The 21,077-nt window shown below is 38.7% G+C and overlaps 1 protein-coding gene across 1 annotated transcript in view; it reads right to left on the reverse strand.

Moving 5' to 3' along the window:
- The window catches only part of EIF3A (eukaryotic translation initiation factor 3 subunit A), a 40,857-nt gene that overhangs the window by 9,012 nt on the left and 10,768 nt on the right, over window positions 1-21,077 (reverse strand). Inside the window, exons 10-21 of the mRNA XM_081955208.1 lie at window positions 20,615-20,731; window positions 19,167-19,352; window positions 16,596-16,943; window positions 15,249-15,353; window positions 15,018-15,131; window positions 14,118-14,240; window positions 13,127-13,280; window positions 12,095-12,279; window positions 10,054-10,139; window positions 6,231-7,177; window positions 3,930-4,104; window positions 1,861-2,045 (exon numbers count right to left, since the gene is read on the reverse strand). Coding sequence (XP_081811334.1) covers window positions 1,861-2,045; window positions 3,930-4,104; window positions 6,231-7,177; window positions 10,054-10,139; window positions 12,095-12,279; window positions 13,127-13,280; window positions 14,118-14,240; window positions 15,018-15,131; window positions 15,249-15,353; window positions 16,596-16,943; window positions 19,167-19,352; window positions 20,615-20,731 — 2,725 coding nt within the window. The remainder of the gene's footprint in view (window positions 1-1,860; window positions 2,046-3,929; window positions 4,105-6,230; window positions 7,178-10,053; window positions 10,140-12,094; window positions 12,280-13,126; window positions 13,281-14,117; window positions 14,241-15,017; window positions 15,132-15,248; window positions 15,354-16,595; window positions 16,944-19,166; window positions 19,353-20,614; window positions 20,732-21,077) is intronic.

A 21,077-nucleotide genomic window follows, 5' to 3' on the forward strand; every position in this document is an offset into this window, starting at 1 on the left:
TTTTTAAACTTGTTTTTATTACATTTGTTTTTAACCGTTAACCTCCTAGAGATGGGTGCATATGAGAAATACATGAGATGGTTGTCCATATACAGTCAGGTCCAGAAATATTGGGACATCGACACAATTCTAACATCTTTGGCTCTATACACCACCACAATGGAGTTGGAATGAAACAAACACAATGTGCTTTAACTGCAGACTGTCAGCTTTAATTTGAGGGTATGTACATCCAACTCAGGTGAACGGTGTAGGATTACAGCAGTTTGCATATGTGCCTCCCACTTGTTAAGGGACCAAAGGTAACGGGACAATTGGCTTCTCAGCTTTCAATGGCCAGGTGTGTGATATTCCCTCATTACCCCAATTACAATGTGCAGATAAAAGGCCCAGAGTTCATTTCAAGTGTGCTATTTGCATTTGGAATCTGTTGCTGTCAACTCTCAAGATGAGATCCAAAGAGCTGTCACTATCAGTGAAGCAAGCCATCATTAGGCTAAAGAAACAAAACAAACCTATCAGAGAGATAGCAAGAACATTAGGTGTGGCCAAAACAACTGTTTGGAAACATTCTCAAAAAGAAGGAACGCACCGGTGAGCTCAGCAACACCAAAAGACCCGGGAGACCACAGAAAACAACTGTGGTGGATGACCGAAGAATTCTTTCCCTGGTGAAGAAAACACCCTTCAAAACAGTTGGCCAGATCAAGAACACTCTCCAGGAGGTAGGTGTATGTGTGTCAAAGTCAACAATCAAGAGAAGACTTCACCAGAGTGAATACAGAGGGTTCACCCCAAGATGTAAACCATTGGTGAGCCTCAAAAACGGGAAGGCCAGATTAGAGTTTGCCAAACAACATTTAACAAAGCCTTCACAGTTCTGGAACAAGATCCTATGGACAGATGAGACCAAGATCAACTTGTACCAGAGTGATGGGAAGAGAAGAGTATGGAGAAGGAAAGGAACTGCTCATGATCCTAAGCATACCACCTCATCAGTGAAGCATGGTGGTGGTAGTGTCATGACGTGGGCCTGTATGGCTGCCAATGGAACTGGTTCTCTTGTATTTATTGATGATGTGACTGCTGACAAAAGCAGCAGGATGAATTCTGAAGTGTTTCGAGCAATATTATCTGCTCACATTCAGCCAATGCTGCAGAACTCATTGGACTGCGCTTCACAGTGCAGATGGACAATGACCCAAAGCATACTGCAAAAGCAACCAAAGAGTTTTTGAAGGGACAGAAGTGGAATGTTATGCAATGGCCAAGTCAGTCACCTGACCTAAATTCCATTGAGCATGCATTTCACTTGCTGAAGACAAAACTGAAGGGAAAATGCCCCAAGAACAAGCAGGAACTGAAGACAGTTGCAGTAGAGGCCTGGCAGAACATGTCCAGGGATGAAACCCGGCATCTGGTGATGATGTCTATGCATTCTAGACTTCAGGCTGTGATTGACTGCAAAGGATTTGCAACCAAGTATTAAGAAGGGAAAGTTGATTTATGATTATTCTGTCCCATTACCTTTGGTCCCTTAACAAGTGGAAGGCACATATGCAAACTGCTGTAAATCCTACACCGTTCACCTGAGTTGGATGTACATACCCTCAAATTAAAGCTGACAGTCTGCAGTTAAAGCACATTGTGTTTGTTTCATTCCAACTCCATTGTGATGGTGTATAGAGCCAAAGATGTTAGAATTGTGTTGATGTCCCAATATTTCTGGACCTGACTGTATATTTATTAAATATATAAAAATAAATATACGCCATATGCATTTTTTGTAATGGAAATGTATTCCCTGTTTCTCTGATAGGATTTATATCACAATAACAGAATTAGGTAGAAATAATCTACCTTCTTCCCGATCTGTTCTGGGTGGGGGTGCTCTCCTTTCTCTCTCTTCAACACGACCTCGAAGATCACGACCACCACGGTCATCTCTAGAGTCACGACCACCTCTGTCCCATTCATCACGACGACCTGAATCTCTCCAGCTACTGGCTTCCTCAGCTGGTCCTCTTCTCCAGCCAGTGTCATCCCTTTAATTATAGAAGTTGTATCAGTTATAAAGAAAGGATCTTCAACTACAGATTATCTGCAAGAGAATGACTTATCATTATCTTCATATAAATTGCAATTATAATTGGTAAAAGATTTTTAAAAACATAATGGATATTTAAAATGCTCTTGGAAAAAATTAAATACAGGTAATTCTTGATTAACAACCACTCATGTAGTAAGCTTCCAAAGTTACAACAGTACTGAAGAAGTGGTACTTATGAACAGTCCTCAAAGTTTCAGCCATCCCAGCAGTGACTAATCATGATCTGGGCAACAAGTTTACAATTACAATGATTGCAACAACCTGTTGTCATGTGATTACCACTCACGTTCACACGAGCAAAGTCAATGGGGAAACTGGGAGGGAAGATTACAACTGTCTACTGTTAAGTTGCTCCTACTCCCACCACTCTTTATCCTGATGAGGCTACACTCTGTAGCACATGCTTACCCAATGACATGGTAGCTGTTCCATGACTGGCAGCAACCACTTCTTGCCTGGTTGCCTTCAAGTCACAGTAGGCACTTACCCACTGCCAGCCTGCTTGCAAGCCCCCTCCCCACAACTTGTGACTTCCTGTCATCTTCCCCATTGACTTTGCTTGTTTAAAGCTGGCACAAAGCTATAAGAAGGTTCTTGCTTAATGTCTTGTGATCCTCACTGCAAGGATTGTTGTTGCTAAGTGTTCTGGTCATGCAACATTGTGGTTTACGACATCGCTTAGCAACAGAAATTATCATTGTTAAGCAAGGACTATCTATAAAATGGAAGAGTCCCTAAATTGTGAGCATGCAAATTGTTTCTGTATTTCCAACCCAGTGGAATGTTGGGAAAAGTATATGAAAGGGACTCTGGATTGTGTCTTTACATTCTTGTTGTCCGTCTGTCTTTAGCAAAGCAGGTTGCTAAAGACAGAACAGAACCAATGTGATTTGGTGGAAAAAGGAACAAAAAAGATTCACTTTGAAATTGGTCAGATGAGGCCTGCAGATTTTATGAAAAAAATCCCCCAACGGATCCAAAGAGATGGTATGGGATGTCACTTAGGACGTTGATGACCACTCCATTCTAAGCCCCTCTCCCTCTTGGTCACACAATTCAAAGTGAAGGATATGAAGCCTATTTCATGCTTCCCAGTCACATGCACATAACAAATGTACAAAAATAGGCAAAAGGGGAAGAAGTACATGTACTAATAAACATTCAGTGGCAACATATACACATCGCCGATTACTTTATCACAGAACACAGAGGCAAAATAAATGCATGCATCCTAATTAGCAACTGGAGAGTAAGTGCGCACGCGCACACACAGACATAACAAAGCAACGTATTATTCTGTTATGTAAGCTATACAGATTGTGTGTGTGTGTATAAATGAAGTATCCCTTCATTTCTTTATGAGCAAAAATGTAGCATAAAATGGTTTGTCTTGTGACTGCCTAGAAGGCTCCTGGAGTGGGGCTGAAAGGTGAAAGGGAAGTAGTATGCTCCCTCCCATATTTGGGCAGGCCAGGTGCTTTGATAAAAGAAAAAACACTTTATACACACATACATGTGTGTATGTATGTGTGTGTGTATATATTTTAAACAATATATATGTTTAAAACTTAAGCTATAATAAATTTTTGTTTCCCTATTTTGTTTAAAACTTAAGTAATAATAAAATACATTTTAAAAAACTGACATATCTTTAGGGTTGATCAACAAGCTCGTATGACTCACATATTTTAACATATATTCCCTTCATGCAAGTATTTCTTGTCATAGATACCAGACATTCCACTTGTCTATCAAAACTATATTCTGGTTCATAAAGAAAAAAAAGAAATCATCACATTAAAATGTAATAAATTCTAACCTAGGACGCCTAAAACGATCTTCCCGATCTAAGTCACGGTCTTTGTCAACTTCTCGTTCTTTTTCATTTTCATCACGGTCTTTATCTCTGTCCCATTCACGATCTTCTGAAGGTCTGGAATCCCGGGGAGGTCCCCAGCTGTCTTCTCGAGCCTTTTCACGTTCTCTCCATCCACCTAGCCAGCAGCAAAACATCAACTTTTAAAGGTTAATTTCAATAGTGTGTGGAACATCTGTTCCTGCATTCTTTAGCTGATTTCCCTATTTTCCCATCATTCTTGCAATGTCTTTTGCCATACCCCACAATTGTGCAGAACTTGATTGGTAGGACTAATGTTTGGGAGCTGACAGATCTGTCATATGGGAAAACTGGAAAACTTTCATTCCAGTAGTGTATCCTATACTGCTTTTTTCCAACCAGTGGTAAAGCAATGAATACATGAAAGCAATGGAGAAGAGAGCTAAATTTAGTGGCTTTCAGGTTTAACAAGTATGAAACATTTCAAATATTTTTTTTTAAAATTGCTTTGCACTTTAATTTAAATCTGTCTATAATAAATACAGTATTTTTCTCTCCATAAGTCACACTTTTTTCCTCCCAAAAGTGGGTGGAAATGTCTGTGCATCTTATGGAGCAAATATGGGTGACAGGCAGCAGCAGTGAACAGCGGCAGCGATCCCCACCGCCTGGAACAGCTGATCGGTGGTATTCCGGGAGGGCAATCCAACCACCGATCAGCTGCTCAGAGGCAAAGGCTTCAGCATTCCCTGGTGGAGGCAGCAGACAGGGAGGAGGCAGGATGTCTGCTGCAAGGACGCTAGCCACATGAATACTGGATGCACGCTGGGAGGCAGAGGCAGATTTTTTTCTCTTCTTTTCCTCCTCTAAACCTAGGTGTCTTATGGTCAGGAGCGTCTTATGGAGCAAAAAATACAGCAGCTGCCAGACACTCTAATCTGGTCTAAATCATAACTATTGAAGAAAATCTCATTCACAAATTGCCCAAAACATTATGATGATAGATGCAAATAAGACCTTTTCATAAAAAACAGCAATTCTTTAAGTGTGAAAAGCAAAATCAGTTTTAAAAATTTAAATACTTAAATGACTAGACATGTTGATATCCTATTCAAGTCTCATGAAATCCAGGATGAGGTCACTGAAGTTTTTTGTGATTTTAGATACCTATAATAAGTCAAACTCAAATCCTGCTAATTATACTGGAAAGTTAATTTTTTAAAAACATTTCTTCGCAACAATACAGAAGAGATTTGCCATTGGGATCATGTCAATTTCTTAGCGTAGCATACAGATCTTAAGTTTCTTACTAGTGTTTTGTCGTCATATCAATCTGATCCAAATCCAAACTTTTTAAGTCAGCCAAGATAAACTAGGTGCTGCCACCTAATGGGGCAGATGTCTATAGCAAGATTTGTTAAAGTCAGCGCCGATTAATTATCCATGTCATATTTGTGCTCAATTATCAGATTACATATTAGAACTTGAAATGTCTCCATTTAATCATACATTCATTAATCATTCATGCTCACTAGTCAAAAAATAAAATGGCACTAAGCTAAAGGTAAGATTTCACCTTACTGTGTGCCATACCTGAACTATTTCTTAGTTCTTCCTGTGAGAGAAATACCACCAGCTGAAAAGTAGTGTATTATAGTAAACCTTCTACTGATTAGAAAAGGAATCAAATTATAGATAGGTGCCAAAATGCAAGTTTTTTAAAAAAAGATGGACACACCCTTATTTTACTTACTTAACTTTTCAATGTTTAGTATCTGTATCTTTCAGTTTTATATTGCTGATACATTTCTTGAAATAAGACACCACAATGCATTAATCCATATCAGACACAAAACATTTAGAACAAAATGTTTATATTCTTCAGGCATCTGTATACTACTAACACTTTCTATCTATAACCTTTAACTTGGCAAAATAGTGCACCCTAGGGCAACAATTTCTGAATCAAGGTATTTCAGAAATTTGGTAAATATGTGATTGCTTTGGGGTTGTTGTGCCATTGGCCAGAGGTTCACTAGATTGCCTTAGTCCTTCAGCGGCTGAGTAGACTGGCCCCTCCTTTGGCTGTTGGAGATGGGTAGACCAGTCCTGCCTTAACCAACCAGCAGAAAATCTGAAGTTGCACCCATTCCCACAGCTTTTTTTGCCCTTGGTCATTCTGTTTCTCTCTTTAGTAAGAAAATATCTCTAAAACAAAGACCCAACAGATCATGAGTTGTCTAGTTTATAATAAAAAGTTACAATTTGCATGAATTTGTTTACCTGGTTTACCAAATGGCCTCCAAGGTCCAGGTCTGGAATCATCTCCGCGCCTGGGACCTCTGTCATCATCCAGTCGTCTGGGTCCACGATCATCATCTGTGTTACGCCAAGGTCTTCTATCTTCCTCACTCCTTGAAATTCTATCATCATCCAGCCCACGTCTGGGCCCTCGGTCATCATCTAGCCCGCGCCTGGGCCCTCGGTCTTCATCCAACCCTCGCCTGGGTCCTCGGTCTTCATCTGTGTTGCGCCAACTGGGTCGGTCATCATCCAGCCCTCGCCTGGGCCCTCGGTCATCATCCAGCCCACGCCTGGGCCCTCGGTCATCATCCAGCCCACGCCTGGGCCCTCGGTCATCATCCAGCCCACGCCTGGGCCCTCGGTCATCATCCAACCCACGCCTGGGCCCTCGGTCATCATCCAGCCCACGCCTGGGCCCTCGGTCATCATCTAAGCCACGCCTGGGTCCTCTGTCATCATCCGTGTTACGCCAACTTGGTCTGTCATCTTCCAAGCCACGCCTAGGTCCTCTGTCGTCATCCAAGCCACGCCTGGGCCCCCTGTCATCATCCAAGCCACGCCTAGGACCTCTGTCGTCATCCAAGCCACGCCTGGGACCCCTGTCATCATCCAAGCCACGCCTAGGACCCCTGTCATCGTCCAAGCCACGCCGGGGGGTCCTGTCATCGTCCATGCCACGCCGGGGGGTCCTGTCATCATCCAAGCTGGGCCGGGGGGCCCTGTCATCGCCAGTTGAACGCCAACCCATTCGTTCATCATCCAGGACTTTCCTAGGATCCTTGTCTTCCTCTTTATTCTGTTTCAGTATTTTATCTTCTGGTGCTTCCTGGGTAGGCTCTCCCTCTTCTTGTGGAGTAGTAGACTTAGTCACATCGTCTTTTTGTGAAGGTTTTTCATCATCACGTACATCCCCACGCCGCCACTCTCTAATAAAACAAAGCCAGAATTTTATTTTCAGATATCCAAAACCCAATAATTGAGTTACTCTTGCAAATTACAGCTACATAACTATAAATTACACATGATTTCTAAACTCAAAAATTTTGTGAGCAACTCTATGTTAATACATGCATTCATACATTAGGAAGTCACAAATTTCCATGGGTGAGTATAAATAGGAAAATGTATTCTAGAAATCATAATACTAAACTTCTGAGACAACAACAGTTATGGTTCACATGTTTTGCTAGTTTTCCAATAGAAACAAGTTACTTGTTCAATCTCAATATCATGAAATGGAATATTAACAAAACTACTATCTTCAGTTTACCGGAACTTCTCAATTAGGTACCATGAGTCATATTCAGGTTAAATATAATTTCTTAAATAAAAATGCCTTCTGCATAAGAAAAATATATAGGTGATCTCCATTTAATGACCAATACTTTAACAACTGATTGAAGTTATGAAAATCTCAGAAATTGTCCTTTACATCCTATAAAGCACTTCTGACCATTGTAAAACACATCACCACCACCTGCAGTCATATAACCCACATTTGGGAAGCTTGGCAACTGGCTGGCATTTACGACTGATTGCAGAATCCCAGTCAATGACCATGATTTATTACTTTTCTGCCATTTTCTGACAGAAAACTGCAAAAACCACACATTGAATATTCCAGATTCACTTAACAACCTCATGGTTCAGTTAACAACTGCGGTAATTCTCTTTATAATCATTGTAAAAATGGCTGTAAAATGATATGACCTGTTTAACAATAGCCCTAACTTACAAGCAAAATTCGGAGCCCAATTTTGGTCATAAATAAAGGAATAATAGAATAACAGAGTTGGAAGGGACCTTGGAGGTCTTCTAATCTAATCCCCTGTTCAAGCAGGAAGCCCTATACCAGTGATGGCGAACCTTTTTTGGCTCGCGTGCCATAAGGGGGGAGAGCGCGGGGGGGGGGTCGTGCATGGGTGTGCTGCATCCATAATCCAATGCGCAACCCCCCCCCCCCAGTGCACATGCGGGCATTAGAGGCACTCTCCCCATTTTTTGCATGCTTTTTTCGCCCTCCCCAGGCTCCAGAGGCTTTATAGGAGCCTGGGGAGGGCGAAAATAGCCCCCCCCCCGCAGGCCCTCCGGAGGCTTCAGGGACTTCCAGGAGGCTTCCCTGAAGCCTCCAGAGGGCTTAAACCGACCTACGAGCAAACCAGAAGTGACTTCCGGTTTGCTCGTAGGGTCGATTTTTTCCCTCTGGAGGCTTCAAGGACCTTCAAGTGGCTTGTCTGAAGCCTCCGGAGGGCCGTTTTTAGTCCTCCGGAGGCTTCAGCGACCTTCGGGAACTGTTCCCGAACTTCCAGTTTGCCCATAGGGCTGGTTTTTTGCACTGGAGGCTTCAGGGAAGCTCCTGAAGCCTCTGGAGGGCCTGGGGGAGAGGGGAGGCTCTTTCACCCTCCCCAGGCTTCTATAAAGCCTCTGGAGCCTGGGGAGGGCAAAAAATGGCTTTAAAGAAGGCTGAATTCAGATGGCCAGCACACGCATGCGCGCTGGCCAGCTGACAGGGCAACACCTCGCGTGCCCTGATAAATGGCTCCGCATGCAACCTTTGGCATGCATGCCATAGGTTCGCCATCCCAGCCCTATACTATTTCAGACAAATGGTTGTCCAATCTCTTCTTAAAAACCTTCAGTGCTGGAGCACCCACAACTTCTGGAGGCAAGTCAGATTAATTGTTCTAATTGTCAGGACTATCTATACAACATGATCTTACACACTACATGAGTAGTGTGAACTTACTGAAATATCTTATCTGACAATTAGCAACTCAGTTTTAAGGAGTATATAAATTAGTTAACAAAAGAAAAAGGAATCACTCAGAGCACTCTAAATCAAATATTCCAGAATATTCATATACGGAAACAGATATTCTATTATGCACATTGATTTGTAATTGTTTACTGGATTTGCACTGAATTACAGTACTAGTAATTTTATTTGTCTCAGATTCGAAAGACATCATTTTGCATTGCTTTTATTCTACTTTGAAAACTCTTTTAACACTTAGAAGCAAACATTCTAGTATCTAAAACTTCTGGCTAACACAGAATTCATACCAACCACTAATGGGTGGCTATATAAGTATTTTGAATGAATTAATTAATGCAAAAATGAACTACAAAAATTGAAATCATTAATATTGGAAGGCAGGCCTGTCAAACTGGTGGCATGCGGGCCGGATGCATCAAGCGCAGGTCATGCTCACCCCGGCTCCGCAAAGGCAAAATACATCATGTGATCATGTTTGACATCTGTGGCCTATAGATATTCAAGCAAAGACATAGAACAGTGTCAAAAGTGTACATCTGAGGTTGTAGAAAAGGAGGAGGATATTTGTTGGAACAAGCTGTAATTTTGAGCATTCATCTCTGAAATATGTATAATGCAGTCTGTATAAATATAAAAGGGCAGAAAAAACCTATGGAGGAAGGGATGCCAATATAGCCATACATTTAGCAAAATGATTCCAACCTAGAAGGATAGGACAAGCCTTTGTCAGATATGCCAATTTGCTTGAAATGGTTATACACAAAACTCAGTTGGTTATTGAATATATTAAAAGTTCCGTGATCTTATTAACTGTACAGAAAGAGAATCTTCATTGCGATTATTAAGGTTTGCAAGAATGTTCTGGAATATCTAATGAATCCTGGTAACATGGTATTAAGGGCCACTAAAATTATTCCATATCCAGTCAATGTTCTTTGGATGACAATGTACACTCTTGCACAGGTTATCAGAATAAGAAAAGAAACAACCTATTATAGTTTGCTTAAGTATTATTCTATAAGCTACCTTTCTGGGGGACGTCTCCATTCTGATTCCTGATCAGTAGTTCTTCTCCAAGTATTATCACTTTCTCTATCACCCCAGCGTGATTCCTACAATTAAACACAATAAAAAGCATCCTTAGGATAGTACCAACATGATTAGGAATATTTCGTATTTTAATTTCAATTATCACAATTTTAAAAAAGCAGTGTGTCTATTAATGGTTCCAGAAACACAATCTGCTTCTAACTAGTTTGCAATTTTAAAGAACATGCTATAGCCGGAGTAGACAATTTTTTATCAAGGACTTCATCCTGAGGGATGAAGCCCACGTAAGGAAGCAAAGAGTGGGTGCATTTGAAGACAAAAATGGAGGGAGACATTCTCTATCATTCCCCACTTTTTAGAAATCTTTTTTTTCTTTCCTAATTAGAAGACTCCAAAGAGCAACCAGTAACTCAATTCAGAGAGCTGAACTGGTTATTTAGTTGTTCTACATTGCTCCAGTTTTCTTGAAAGACCATTGGATAAGCATTCATATTCAACATGGATAATGGTGAGTCACTTAATGTGGGATTATTATTTACTACTTAACAAGAGAAATGGGAAGGGGGAACCGAGAATAGTAGCTCCCCATGGCAGAGTACATTCATCTCTCAGTAATATGTATGATATTTGAAATTTATTTCTGAAATGGTACAAAATGTAGTATAAGAGAAACCATCATTTCTGTAATAAGGCATTTCAAATGAAACAAAGATTCAGATTAGAAAATTAAAAAGAACAAGGAAGAAATGATGGATGTATTATAAAAAGATTTTTTGTTAAAAATTAGCTTGATTTCAGGAGCAGAAGCTACCTTGTGAATGGGCTCCATGTGATGCTATTTCAGACATTTTCTTGAAAATCCAAATCAGCCCATTTACTCAGAACTTGCTTTTTAAAAGTTATTTTCCAACTTCTCAAGGCAACGTTTTTATTTTTATTTAGCTTAGGCCAATCTGAATCTCCAAACTATTTTTTCCAATGTTTTATTTTATTTTTTATTAAGTTATAGAGTATTATGAAATACAAAATACAAAAGTAATTAAAAGAACAGTGAGGGAGGAAGCGAAAGAGGGAAGTGAAATGAAGAAAGATTGGGCAGGGGGGGAAGGGAAGAAGCATGGAATTCCAACTCTGTTACAGTAAAATAAACAATGTTTAAAATGTTATAAATCTACCAATTATTACACCTGGAATATTGTATTACCTTGCCAACATGTTATTACTGTTATCTAATTACATTGCCAACAACACACTGAAAAAATTAACTTGTAACTAATCCTAATAACAATCACAGTGCCTTTGTGATCATGTAATCACAACTCCGATTACATGATCGTTGCTTGGCAACCATCATACGTTTATGACAGTAACAGCATCTCACATGATTGCCATTTGTGATCTTCCCAATTTATGATAAGCAAAGTGTCACCACCAAACTAAACGTGGCAGAAGCCATTTTCCTAGTTCATCGTTGTCACACACTATGGGAGGAGGGAAAGCTTTGCTAGACACAACGTAGATCTTTCTCGTGACAACCAAGGTCATCTCCCAGGTAATGGGGGGAGGAGGAGGAGAGTGCCTGAGAAGCCCACCAATTAACCTAATTGGCCAACGTGACTTGGAGAAGGGGTCATTTCTGGTTTAATTATGCTAAAATAGTGGGAAAGTTTCAGAGTTTGTTTTCCACAAAGCGTGCCAATATGATGTACCCAATAAAGAAGTTATTTGAGGAAACAAGTTCTGATTTGCCTGGGATCGTCATTTGGAACCTTGACTCAAAGTCAAGGTATCAATGTACTGAATATCATATTTGTCTAAATCAACAACAGAACAATATTATTTTGAATCATCCTTGCATAAATTTATATTGTATCAACACATTTGTAAAATAAGCTAAGGTTTAAATGGCACAGAAGCTATATCTTAAAATGATTTCTAATCAGAATATTTGAACTGGAAATATATAGTATATAAATATATACTTTCCAGAAAAATCCAGTTCATTAGAATTATTTACCTTCCGCGAAAGAGGATCGTCAAGATTCCGCCTCTCCTCTTCACGACGACGCTCCCGCTCTTCAATTTCTAATTCCCTTTGACGTTTCTTTCTTTCTACCTCTTCTAGTTTTTTAACACGTTCCTGATATTCACGCATTTCTTGTTCACGTTTTTCACATTCAACACGTTCTTTCTCTTCTTGTTCTGTCCCACACAATCATAAAAAATAATAAAGCAACCTCCCATTTTGGATTAAAAATGGCTATTTCATCTTCAAATATACTGGTTTGAACATCACTTCACAATTACACAGCTTGAAAGATAGTTTTAATAAATTCAATTTTGTAAATAATAGTTAAAGATGTGTAGCTCAATCTAAATCTAGCCCGTTAATTCATTTTTTATTTTGTAGCTTAAAAAAAAAAGGCAAGAAAATATTTGCTGTTATCTGCAACTAACCCTAATAAATATTTTAATGGAACCTCTCCTACTGTAGCAATTTTATATACATATTTCCCAATATAAGCAATTCAGTAAGAACATTTGTGCAAAATAGAGAGTCCCCAGGTAAAGAACAAGTTCCATTTCTAGCTGTCTTTAATTCAAATTTATATGTAAGTCGAAAATCACACTTACAAATAGGCTAACTATGATTAGAAATGGCAGGCACTGAGTTAAGCATATCTGATTTACACATGATAATCACATGATCATAGACACGGTGATCACTGTTGCAATGGTTGCCAAGCACCCATATAATAATTATGTCGCTACAGGAACTATGCAAGGGTCATAAGTATCAGGACCGGTTGTAAGTTGCTTTTTTAGTACCATTATAACTTTGAACAGGCAGTAAACAAATGGTAGTGAAGCAAAGACTACCTCTATTTTGATTTTCCAGATACCCTGAACAAATGTCTACTTCTAGTAGCTGCCATGACACACATCTATCCAAAAAATTATGAAAAATTACTATCAAGAAATATAAGATCTGTATAAATAGAAAGATGAGGATAGAGTGTTATTTTAGGAAGGACCTTTCAGCATTTACCTTTAAGCATCTTCTCCTCTTGCAACCTTTGTTCTTCCTCCTCTTTCTCACGATAGTAAGTGATGCGTCTTTCTTCTTTGCGCTCTCTCTTACGTTCCTCTAAACGATTACATCTTTCCTCTGCTAATCTTTCTTCAAATTGTTTAAGTTTTTCCTGAAACAACAATACTTAATCTAGAACTGCAGAAATAGTACAAGCAGCACATAAGATCAAATATAGATATATGCCAAATTACTTTCTAGCTTTGCAGATGGTGATCAAAACACACTGGGAGTCTATCCACTTACAAAGCCAAACCAGAAAACAAGTGCTGTTTACATTCTTGTAACAATATGATGATGTAGAGTAACAGACAACAAAATATAGGTAAACATACTATGAACTGTCCACACAAACCCATGCTGATTTTATAAATAATATTCATGTCTTTTTTGTTGCATGATAGTATATAAAATAGATTTCAAATATAGATGGTACAACTCAAGAACTGAATGTAGCTTTCCAAGCCATCGCCCCATCCCAAGGAGCAGAGTCACATCTGCAGGATGGGAAAGTGAATTGAGGAACCTCTCTGTTAACCTTTAAAAGCAAACAAGGTCAAGAAAAAGAGAATTTTGAAAGTCTGTCAAAACCCACCATTTTAAAATATACTTAATCCAATCAAGGCAGAATAGTTCTGATGCTGGAACTCAGATTCATTTATTTGTTATTTATTTATTTATTGCTCACCTATCTTATTTCAAGGTAACTGGGCATTTTTTTTTTCTAACAGTTGCACATTCTCCTGAATTTTATCAGACATACAGATAACCACCTCAAATAAAAAAATACAAACAGGAAATGTTGGAGGCAACGCTAGCCAATTTTGGCTAATGCCCTAAATGTCAAACATGGTGATGATTTTTTACGATACTGCCTGCCCATTCTAATTTATGACTATACTAAAAGATCCCATATGTAGGATCACAGTTAGCAAAAAATTAAATGTACCTCATAAACTGATCTCCTTGCAGTCTTGAGCCTAGTTATAAAAAAATCACTGTCTTCTATCATCCGTGACATTCTATTCTTATGCTCAAGAGCCTTTTCACGTTCCTGTTGCATGGTGGTGATCTGCAACACAAAGTCAAATCAAATCAAATCAAATCAAACTGTTGTATATAATGTTCAGGTTCCAATGCCTAAAATTTAGCAGCTAAGTTTCACACTGAAGAAAACATTTGAGGGGCCTGTTACATGTAGTCCTTGAAGTATGACTATTTCTTTAACAATCATTCAAAGTTATGATGGCACTGAAAAAAGTGATTAACAACCAGTCCACTTTATGACCACTGCAGTCACTCCAGGATCACATGATCAAACTATAGGCACTTAACAATCAACATGTATTTACAACGTTTACAGAATCCTGGGTCCCATGATTGCAATTTGTGACTTCCCCAGGGGGCTTCTAAACAAACGAAGTCAAGGGGGTGGTAAACTAGATTTGCTTAATGAATGCAGTAAAAAGGTCATAAAATCTGCAAACTTAACTATATCGCTTAGTGACAGACATTCCAGTCCCAATGTGATCCTAAGTCAAGGACTACCTGTATATGTACTTATGGTTTTGCATTAAGTACATAATTTTAGCCATTATACAATTGGAGAAACTTTACAGCAATTAAGTAAATTTACTTATAGCTTGCATAATTTACTCTGTGGAAGACATGCATTCTGTGGTGACAAAATTCAAAGGAGACTGGAATTTTCCAATACTTAACGGTAATGATATTGTCCATGAAATGTCACTAGTTGGCAATCAAATTAATTTGAATTGAAAGTTTACTAGAAAAATAATGTTATTACCAAGAATTGCTTCTCAAATAAGCAAGCTCTCAAAAATCTTACCCTTTCTTCTTCTTGCTGTTCCCAAAGATCCATATCTCTAACTCTTTGTTCTTCATAGGCAGTCTTAATCAGTGGAATTTCTTCTAAACGTTTTGCTCTTTCAAAATGGTCAATCTAGATTTTTAAAAAAAGTTGGTTTATTCTCTTAAAAGTTGAGAAAACAAAAACGTTTTCAGTTCAGTTGTAACTGCTATTGTTTTCTGCCTACATTCACATTGCCTTTTCTTTTACCTTTTTCTCCTGATTCTTCAGTCGCTCTTGCAATTCCTTCTTTTCTTTTTCAAGCTGTTCAACCTGTTTTGCCATAATGAAGTCTGGATCCAATTCTTCAAGATCCTACAAATAACAAAAATTAAAATATAAAAGATTTCTAAAAGGTATGAAAACATTTCTGCAGTTTAAATATGCTGTATTTCCCATAATACATTTACTCTTTTTTTCCTTAGACATTTAGTATACTTACCAATTATTATCATAGAATGTACTACTTTAAGTCAAATTGGGGAAAACACATTAAAGTTAGGAAACCTAATCCAGACAAGATGGAAGACAAGCTGGTGAGTGGTTTAGCTGGGAAGAATCAGGAATAAATGCTGGAATAGCACGTCTAAAATCCCAAACTCTGAAGTTGCTAAATCATCTTCTTCGTTTTAATATAGTGGGAATAGAAAACTTGCTTTGAGTTACAATCCTTTTATTCCTAACCGAAAAGATTTCAGGCAGCATGGCGTAGGCGAGCGATGGCGAACCTTTTTTGGTTCGCGTGCCATAAGGGGAGGAGCGCAGGGGGGGTCGTGCGTGAGCGTGCCACACCCATAATGAAACGCGCCCCCCCAGTGCACATGCGCGCATGAGGCACTCCCCCCCATTTTCTGCATGAATTTTTCGCCCTCCCCAGGCTCCAGAGGCTTTATAGGAGCCTGGGGAGGGCAAAAAAAGCCTCCCCTGTCCCCCCGGAGGCACTCAGGAGGCTTCAGGGACCTTCAGGAGGCTTCCCTGAAGCCTCCGGACAACTAAAAACGACCCTACAAGCAAACCAGAAGTCACTTCTGGTTTGCTCATAGGGCCGGTTTAAGTCCTCCGGAGGCTTCAGGGAAGCCTCCTGAAGGTCCCTGAAGCCTCCGGAGGACTTAAACCGACCCTACAAGCAAACCGGAAGTCCGTTCCCAAACTTCTGGCTTGCCCATAGGGCCGGGTTTTTTTGCATTCCGGAGGCTTCAGGGAAGCTCCTGAAGCCTCCGGCCTCGGGGTGATGGGAGGGGCTCTTTTCACCCTCCCCAGGCTCCTATAAAGCCTCTGGAGCCTGGGGAGGGTGAAAAATGGCTTTAAAAAAGGCTGAACTCAGCTGGCCAGGGCGTGCATGCACGCTGGCCAGCTGACAGGGCAATGCCTCGCGTGCCCTGACAAATGGCTCCGCGTGCCACGACAAATGGCTCCGCGTGCCACCTATGGCACGCGTGCCTTAGGTTTGCCATCCCAGGCATAGACAGTACATTGTTCGGAAAAAGTGCCTTTAACAGGAGGCCAGACCATAAATTAAAAATTAACTCACTACCACAGAGAAATAACCCTCCTTACCTCAATATCAATATCTTTGAAGGCCTTGGCTCCCAGCTCAGTCTTCTTAATCTGCTCCAAACGTTCACGAACAGTTTTCTTTTTAATTTGCTCATGTTCCTGAAGAATACGCTCTTTTTCACGCTCTTTTGCCTCCTGGCGCAGTCTCTCTTCTTCAGCTTTACGCACTTTTTGGAGTTCAGCTTCACGCTGCTCCAGCTCTTCTTTTTCACGCTGAATGTTCAAACTCTCAAGACGTTCCTTTCTTTCTTCAATAGTTTGCCTGCGGGCAAGGATACGCTGATGTTCTTTCTTTGAATTTTTTAAGTATGCTGTAACTGCCTGTTGATGTTGTTCTTCCTTTTCTAGCTGAATAAAGGTTAACAACATAACAAGATTATTTTTTGAGATTCAAATGCAACAAGAGACAATATACATTACCAAAATTCAGAACAATACAATTTATTTACAGCCGCATAAAAGGTGATTTTGAAGATTTTGTTGCTATTATCTGAGCTTTCTAACCTATGGGAAAAGGTTGTTTCCTATGTTACTGCTAAGATATGGAATGCTCTCTCTAGGAAGGTATATATAGCTCCCTTTAGAAAAATTTGCAAAAATGCATCTCTTTTACTCAATGTTAACTATTCACTGATTTTAATTGGATTAATTTAAAAATCGTGTTTTATATTTTTCTTTTAATTCTTATAAGTCATGGCTTTTGTAAATAAAAAAGCAGAGGTATAATAAATAAATAAAAATTACTAATACCATCTCCATGCTGTCTTTACAGCTGATTAATTTAATGTAGAGCAATATCATTCAAGGATCTGATTTCCAATAAATAACTGAAATCACAATAAATTGTAAATCTTTTGGAAATGGAAAAACCATAATATAACCATATCATGTTATAAAAATATTTTTAAAATCACTTTCTCTAATAAAATCTTGCTGCTTACTTAGAAATTTCAATTAGAATGCCATCTCCCATATTTTCTGTAATAAGCTAATATTCAGAGACTTTAGTCATAGGAAACAGCTTTGTTTGGAAGTATGCCCAACTGTTAGAAAAACAATAAAGTTAAGCAGGAGTGGTAAAGAATATCCTGTAGAAAGAGGTTGGATGATAGAATTCTAGTAAAATATAACTAAAATGTAAAATGGCCAACCATTGCAACCATTTGCAAAAGTCCTGAGAAAATTTCTCACAATTCCAAATACACCCATCAAAGCAAAAACCTGAAACTTTTAGGAAAGTCATTAAATATGCAAATAAATATTAATCACTCATGAATATATATTTACTGTACACATTGATTAGTGTACCCAAAAAAAATTAACTCTTCTCTACTGTGTATTTTTTTATTCTTTTAGAGTTAAGTCAACCAATTACATTTTGAAGAACCGTACATATTGCATTGTGAGTTTGAAAAATAGTTATGTCACCTTTTTCAGTGCTATGGTAACTTTGAACGGTCACTAAACAAATGGTTGCAAGCCAAGGGCTACCTGTAGTTGCTCTAGATCATTACTCTTCTAGATTCTCCCCTCCTTCTACCGCCATTCAAGGCCCCAAATATTTAGCAAATAGAATAGCTTCCCTGAATTATGCCTAAGACGCTTCACTCTTTATGACTTTTTATCGCTGACTTACAAGTGGTGTAATTCAGTTTCCCCACATACATTTTGGGATTATAATGGCAACCAAGTCTGCCCAGGAGTGCTGTTGCTACACAATGCAGTCACATGACATCACATTTTATAACTGCATTGCTTAGCAATAGCAATTCAGGTCCCTGCTGCAATTGTAACACAAAGACTTCCTTTGCAAGAATGAGAACTTTCACTGACCCTTTGATCATTATGCTGGCCTATTATGACAACTCTGAAAATACAGGTTCACTAATGCAGCCACCACCTTCTATTGAAATCTAACTTTTATTGATTCAATTGGCAGTTTTATTGACCAAAATATTATTGGCAGTGCACTCCCTTCCATCCAGGGCATAGCATATAAGCACTGCTTGATCAGGGTCCATAGGATTGTCTGGCATGCTACACATACTCTCCATGACCTGTTTTCCTTGTTAGCTTCTGGGAGGAGGCTTTGTGGTATCCGAAGCAAAACATCTGGATTCAGTCAGTTTTGTTCAATATAGTATCAATCTTGTGAAGTTTCCTCTTTCCGCTATGTGTTCAAAATGGAGTGATTAATATGTATATACAGTATATGTGCGTGGGTGTATATCTTTGTGTGTATACACACGGATATTTTTTGAGAGCAGGCAACAGAATTTTATTTTTAATGTGTGCCAGTGTGCTCACATTAAAAACAACAACAAAGGTTATCTTATCATAATTAAGCTGAGATTAGCATCTAAAAATCATAAATCCATTTCATCTCCTTTTTATTTCCATGTGTGAGTTTTATCCATTAGGACTAGAATCATGGGAAGGACCCTAATTTACTAGAGAAACAAGAAATGTGAATTAGAAGGAAAAGAAGAAGCACTCTGATCATAACTGAGCACACCAAAGCTGCCCCAAGGTACACAATATTTAAAAAGAATACCAAAAGCTATGATTTACCAATACATGAGGTGGCTTAATAAATTCTAGAGCCTTTGCAAGTGCAGATGACATGGCCGTCAGCTGGTTCCTAATCTGCTCAGAAGGCATGCTCTGCAGCTGAGGTCCAAGAGGAGCATCTTCTCGGGTGCAATAGTTTAAATCGGACCCAAAACTTAATGTTCGGGTGGTATGATCAATGCGAACCTTTAAAAAGTAAAGTCAGTAAAAATCAGTCAAAAACTGTAAACTGCTTAGAGAGGGTTGTAAAAACATTGTGAAGCTGTATATGCACGGTTTCTCTGAAAATGAGACCTCCCCGGATAATAAGCCCAATCAGGCTTTTGAGCACATGCGCTAAAATAAGCCCTCCCCAAAAGTATTGCAACATAGCATGAGCCATGAGGTGACCACATTCGCCGCCTCCTGCACTTCAAAAATAATAAGACATCCCCGAAAATAAGGACCCTGTCTTATTTTCAGGGAAACACGGTAAGTCTGCTATTTTAATTGCTATATTACCACTCTTAAACACTTAGAATGCTAAGAATTTATTTCAAAACAATAATACATTGACATATGTATTCCATTTTTGACATTGTATTTCATTTTTTTTCGTCATCCAAGCCTGCATATGGAAAACCTAAATTTAAAATAAAATTGTGTTCTGCTTTTAAATGATACCTAACTGCATGTCAGCAGACATTTAAAATCAAACATTCTACCTTCAACAAACACATTTTTGGCAAGGTTGATGTCTATTTAACCAACTAAGGGGATGCTATGCATGTACATTCAATAATAATTTACTGAGTTCCATTGAATGAGCACACCATAAGCAAACACAGAATTACAGCTTAAACGTTGCAGCTCCACTTTCTAAATATGCTGCCAGAAATAAGGAGTTAAAAGTAAAGCTTATTCAGTAATATATTGCAATTATGTTCATTTATATTTCTAAATATCAGTAGTTGGAGAACATACTCGTTTGGATTATTCACTACTTTAGTATGCAGAACGTAATTCAGAGTGATGGGCGTTTACTTTATATGTTCTTCCATTTAAGCAAAATATACTGAACTGTGTTTGGGTTTCATAAGTATAAAGGTATGTAAGAATGACCTTGATGAATGAGGGGGAGAGATGCTGTCTAGGAAATTATCAGATAGAAGTGGTAGTCCTCAGTTGCTTAAGATCAGAGGAAGAAATTTAGGAAAGACCCACCCTAATTGATCAGGAAGCTGAAAGTAATGGGAGGAAATTTGTATTTGCAGACTTGCAAGATTCTGTTAATGTAGCCTTACAATAAAATACAATTATCTCATCCACTTATGTTTCCTGTCTGGTTTACTTGGGAGGGCTGACAGTAAGATGTAATACCTGATACTTTCTGTTTTTAATAAAGAAAAAATCAGATTTAAAGAAAAACAATTATGCACAAATATCTGACTCTTGTCCATATCACTCACTTGTAAATCACAGTGTCTGGCTGCATCAACAATGGCACGTTCTAGTTGGAAAGCATCCACAAAAGGAACCAAAGTAGTTAACCGAGAAAATTCAATGCTTTGATAAATTTGAGCCACCTGCAAAAATACAGAAATATTCATCTCTTTTTAAAAATCACATCAGTTTCCTAACACTCAATTTTTTAAAAGAACTCAATGAACTTCAATAACTTCAAGATCAACAATAATTATTCAAATATAAATAATACTTGATATTAGCAATTGCCATTTATTTTTTTTAAATTCCCTATTTTGAGCAGCAACCATGTATGAAGGAGACTGGCAGCAATTCTAAATGAAGCAAAGCTGCTAATTAGCCTTCACAATCTCCCTTTAGCACACCAGAAATAACACTGCTTACCAGTGCAAAGGAAGCAGGTCAATGATATGTGCTTTAGAATCAAAAGACGTTTAATGCATTCAG

The sequence above is a fragment of the Natrix helvetica genome (assembly GCF_964273705.1).
Source record: "Natrix helvetica genome assembly, chromosome: 5".
Classification (NCBI taxonomy): domain Eukaryota; kingdom Metazoa; phylum Chordata; class Lepidosauria; order Squamata; family Natricidae; genus Natrix; species Natrix helvetica.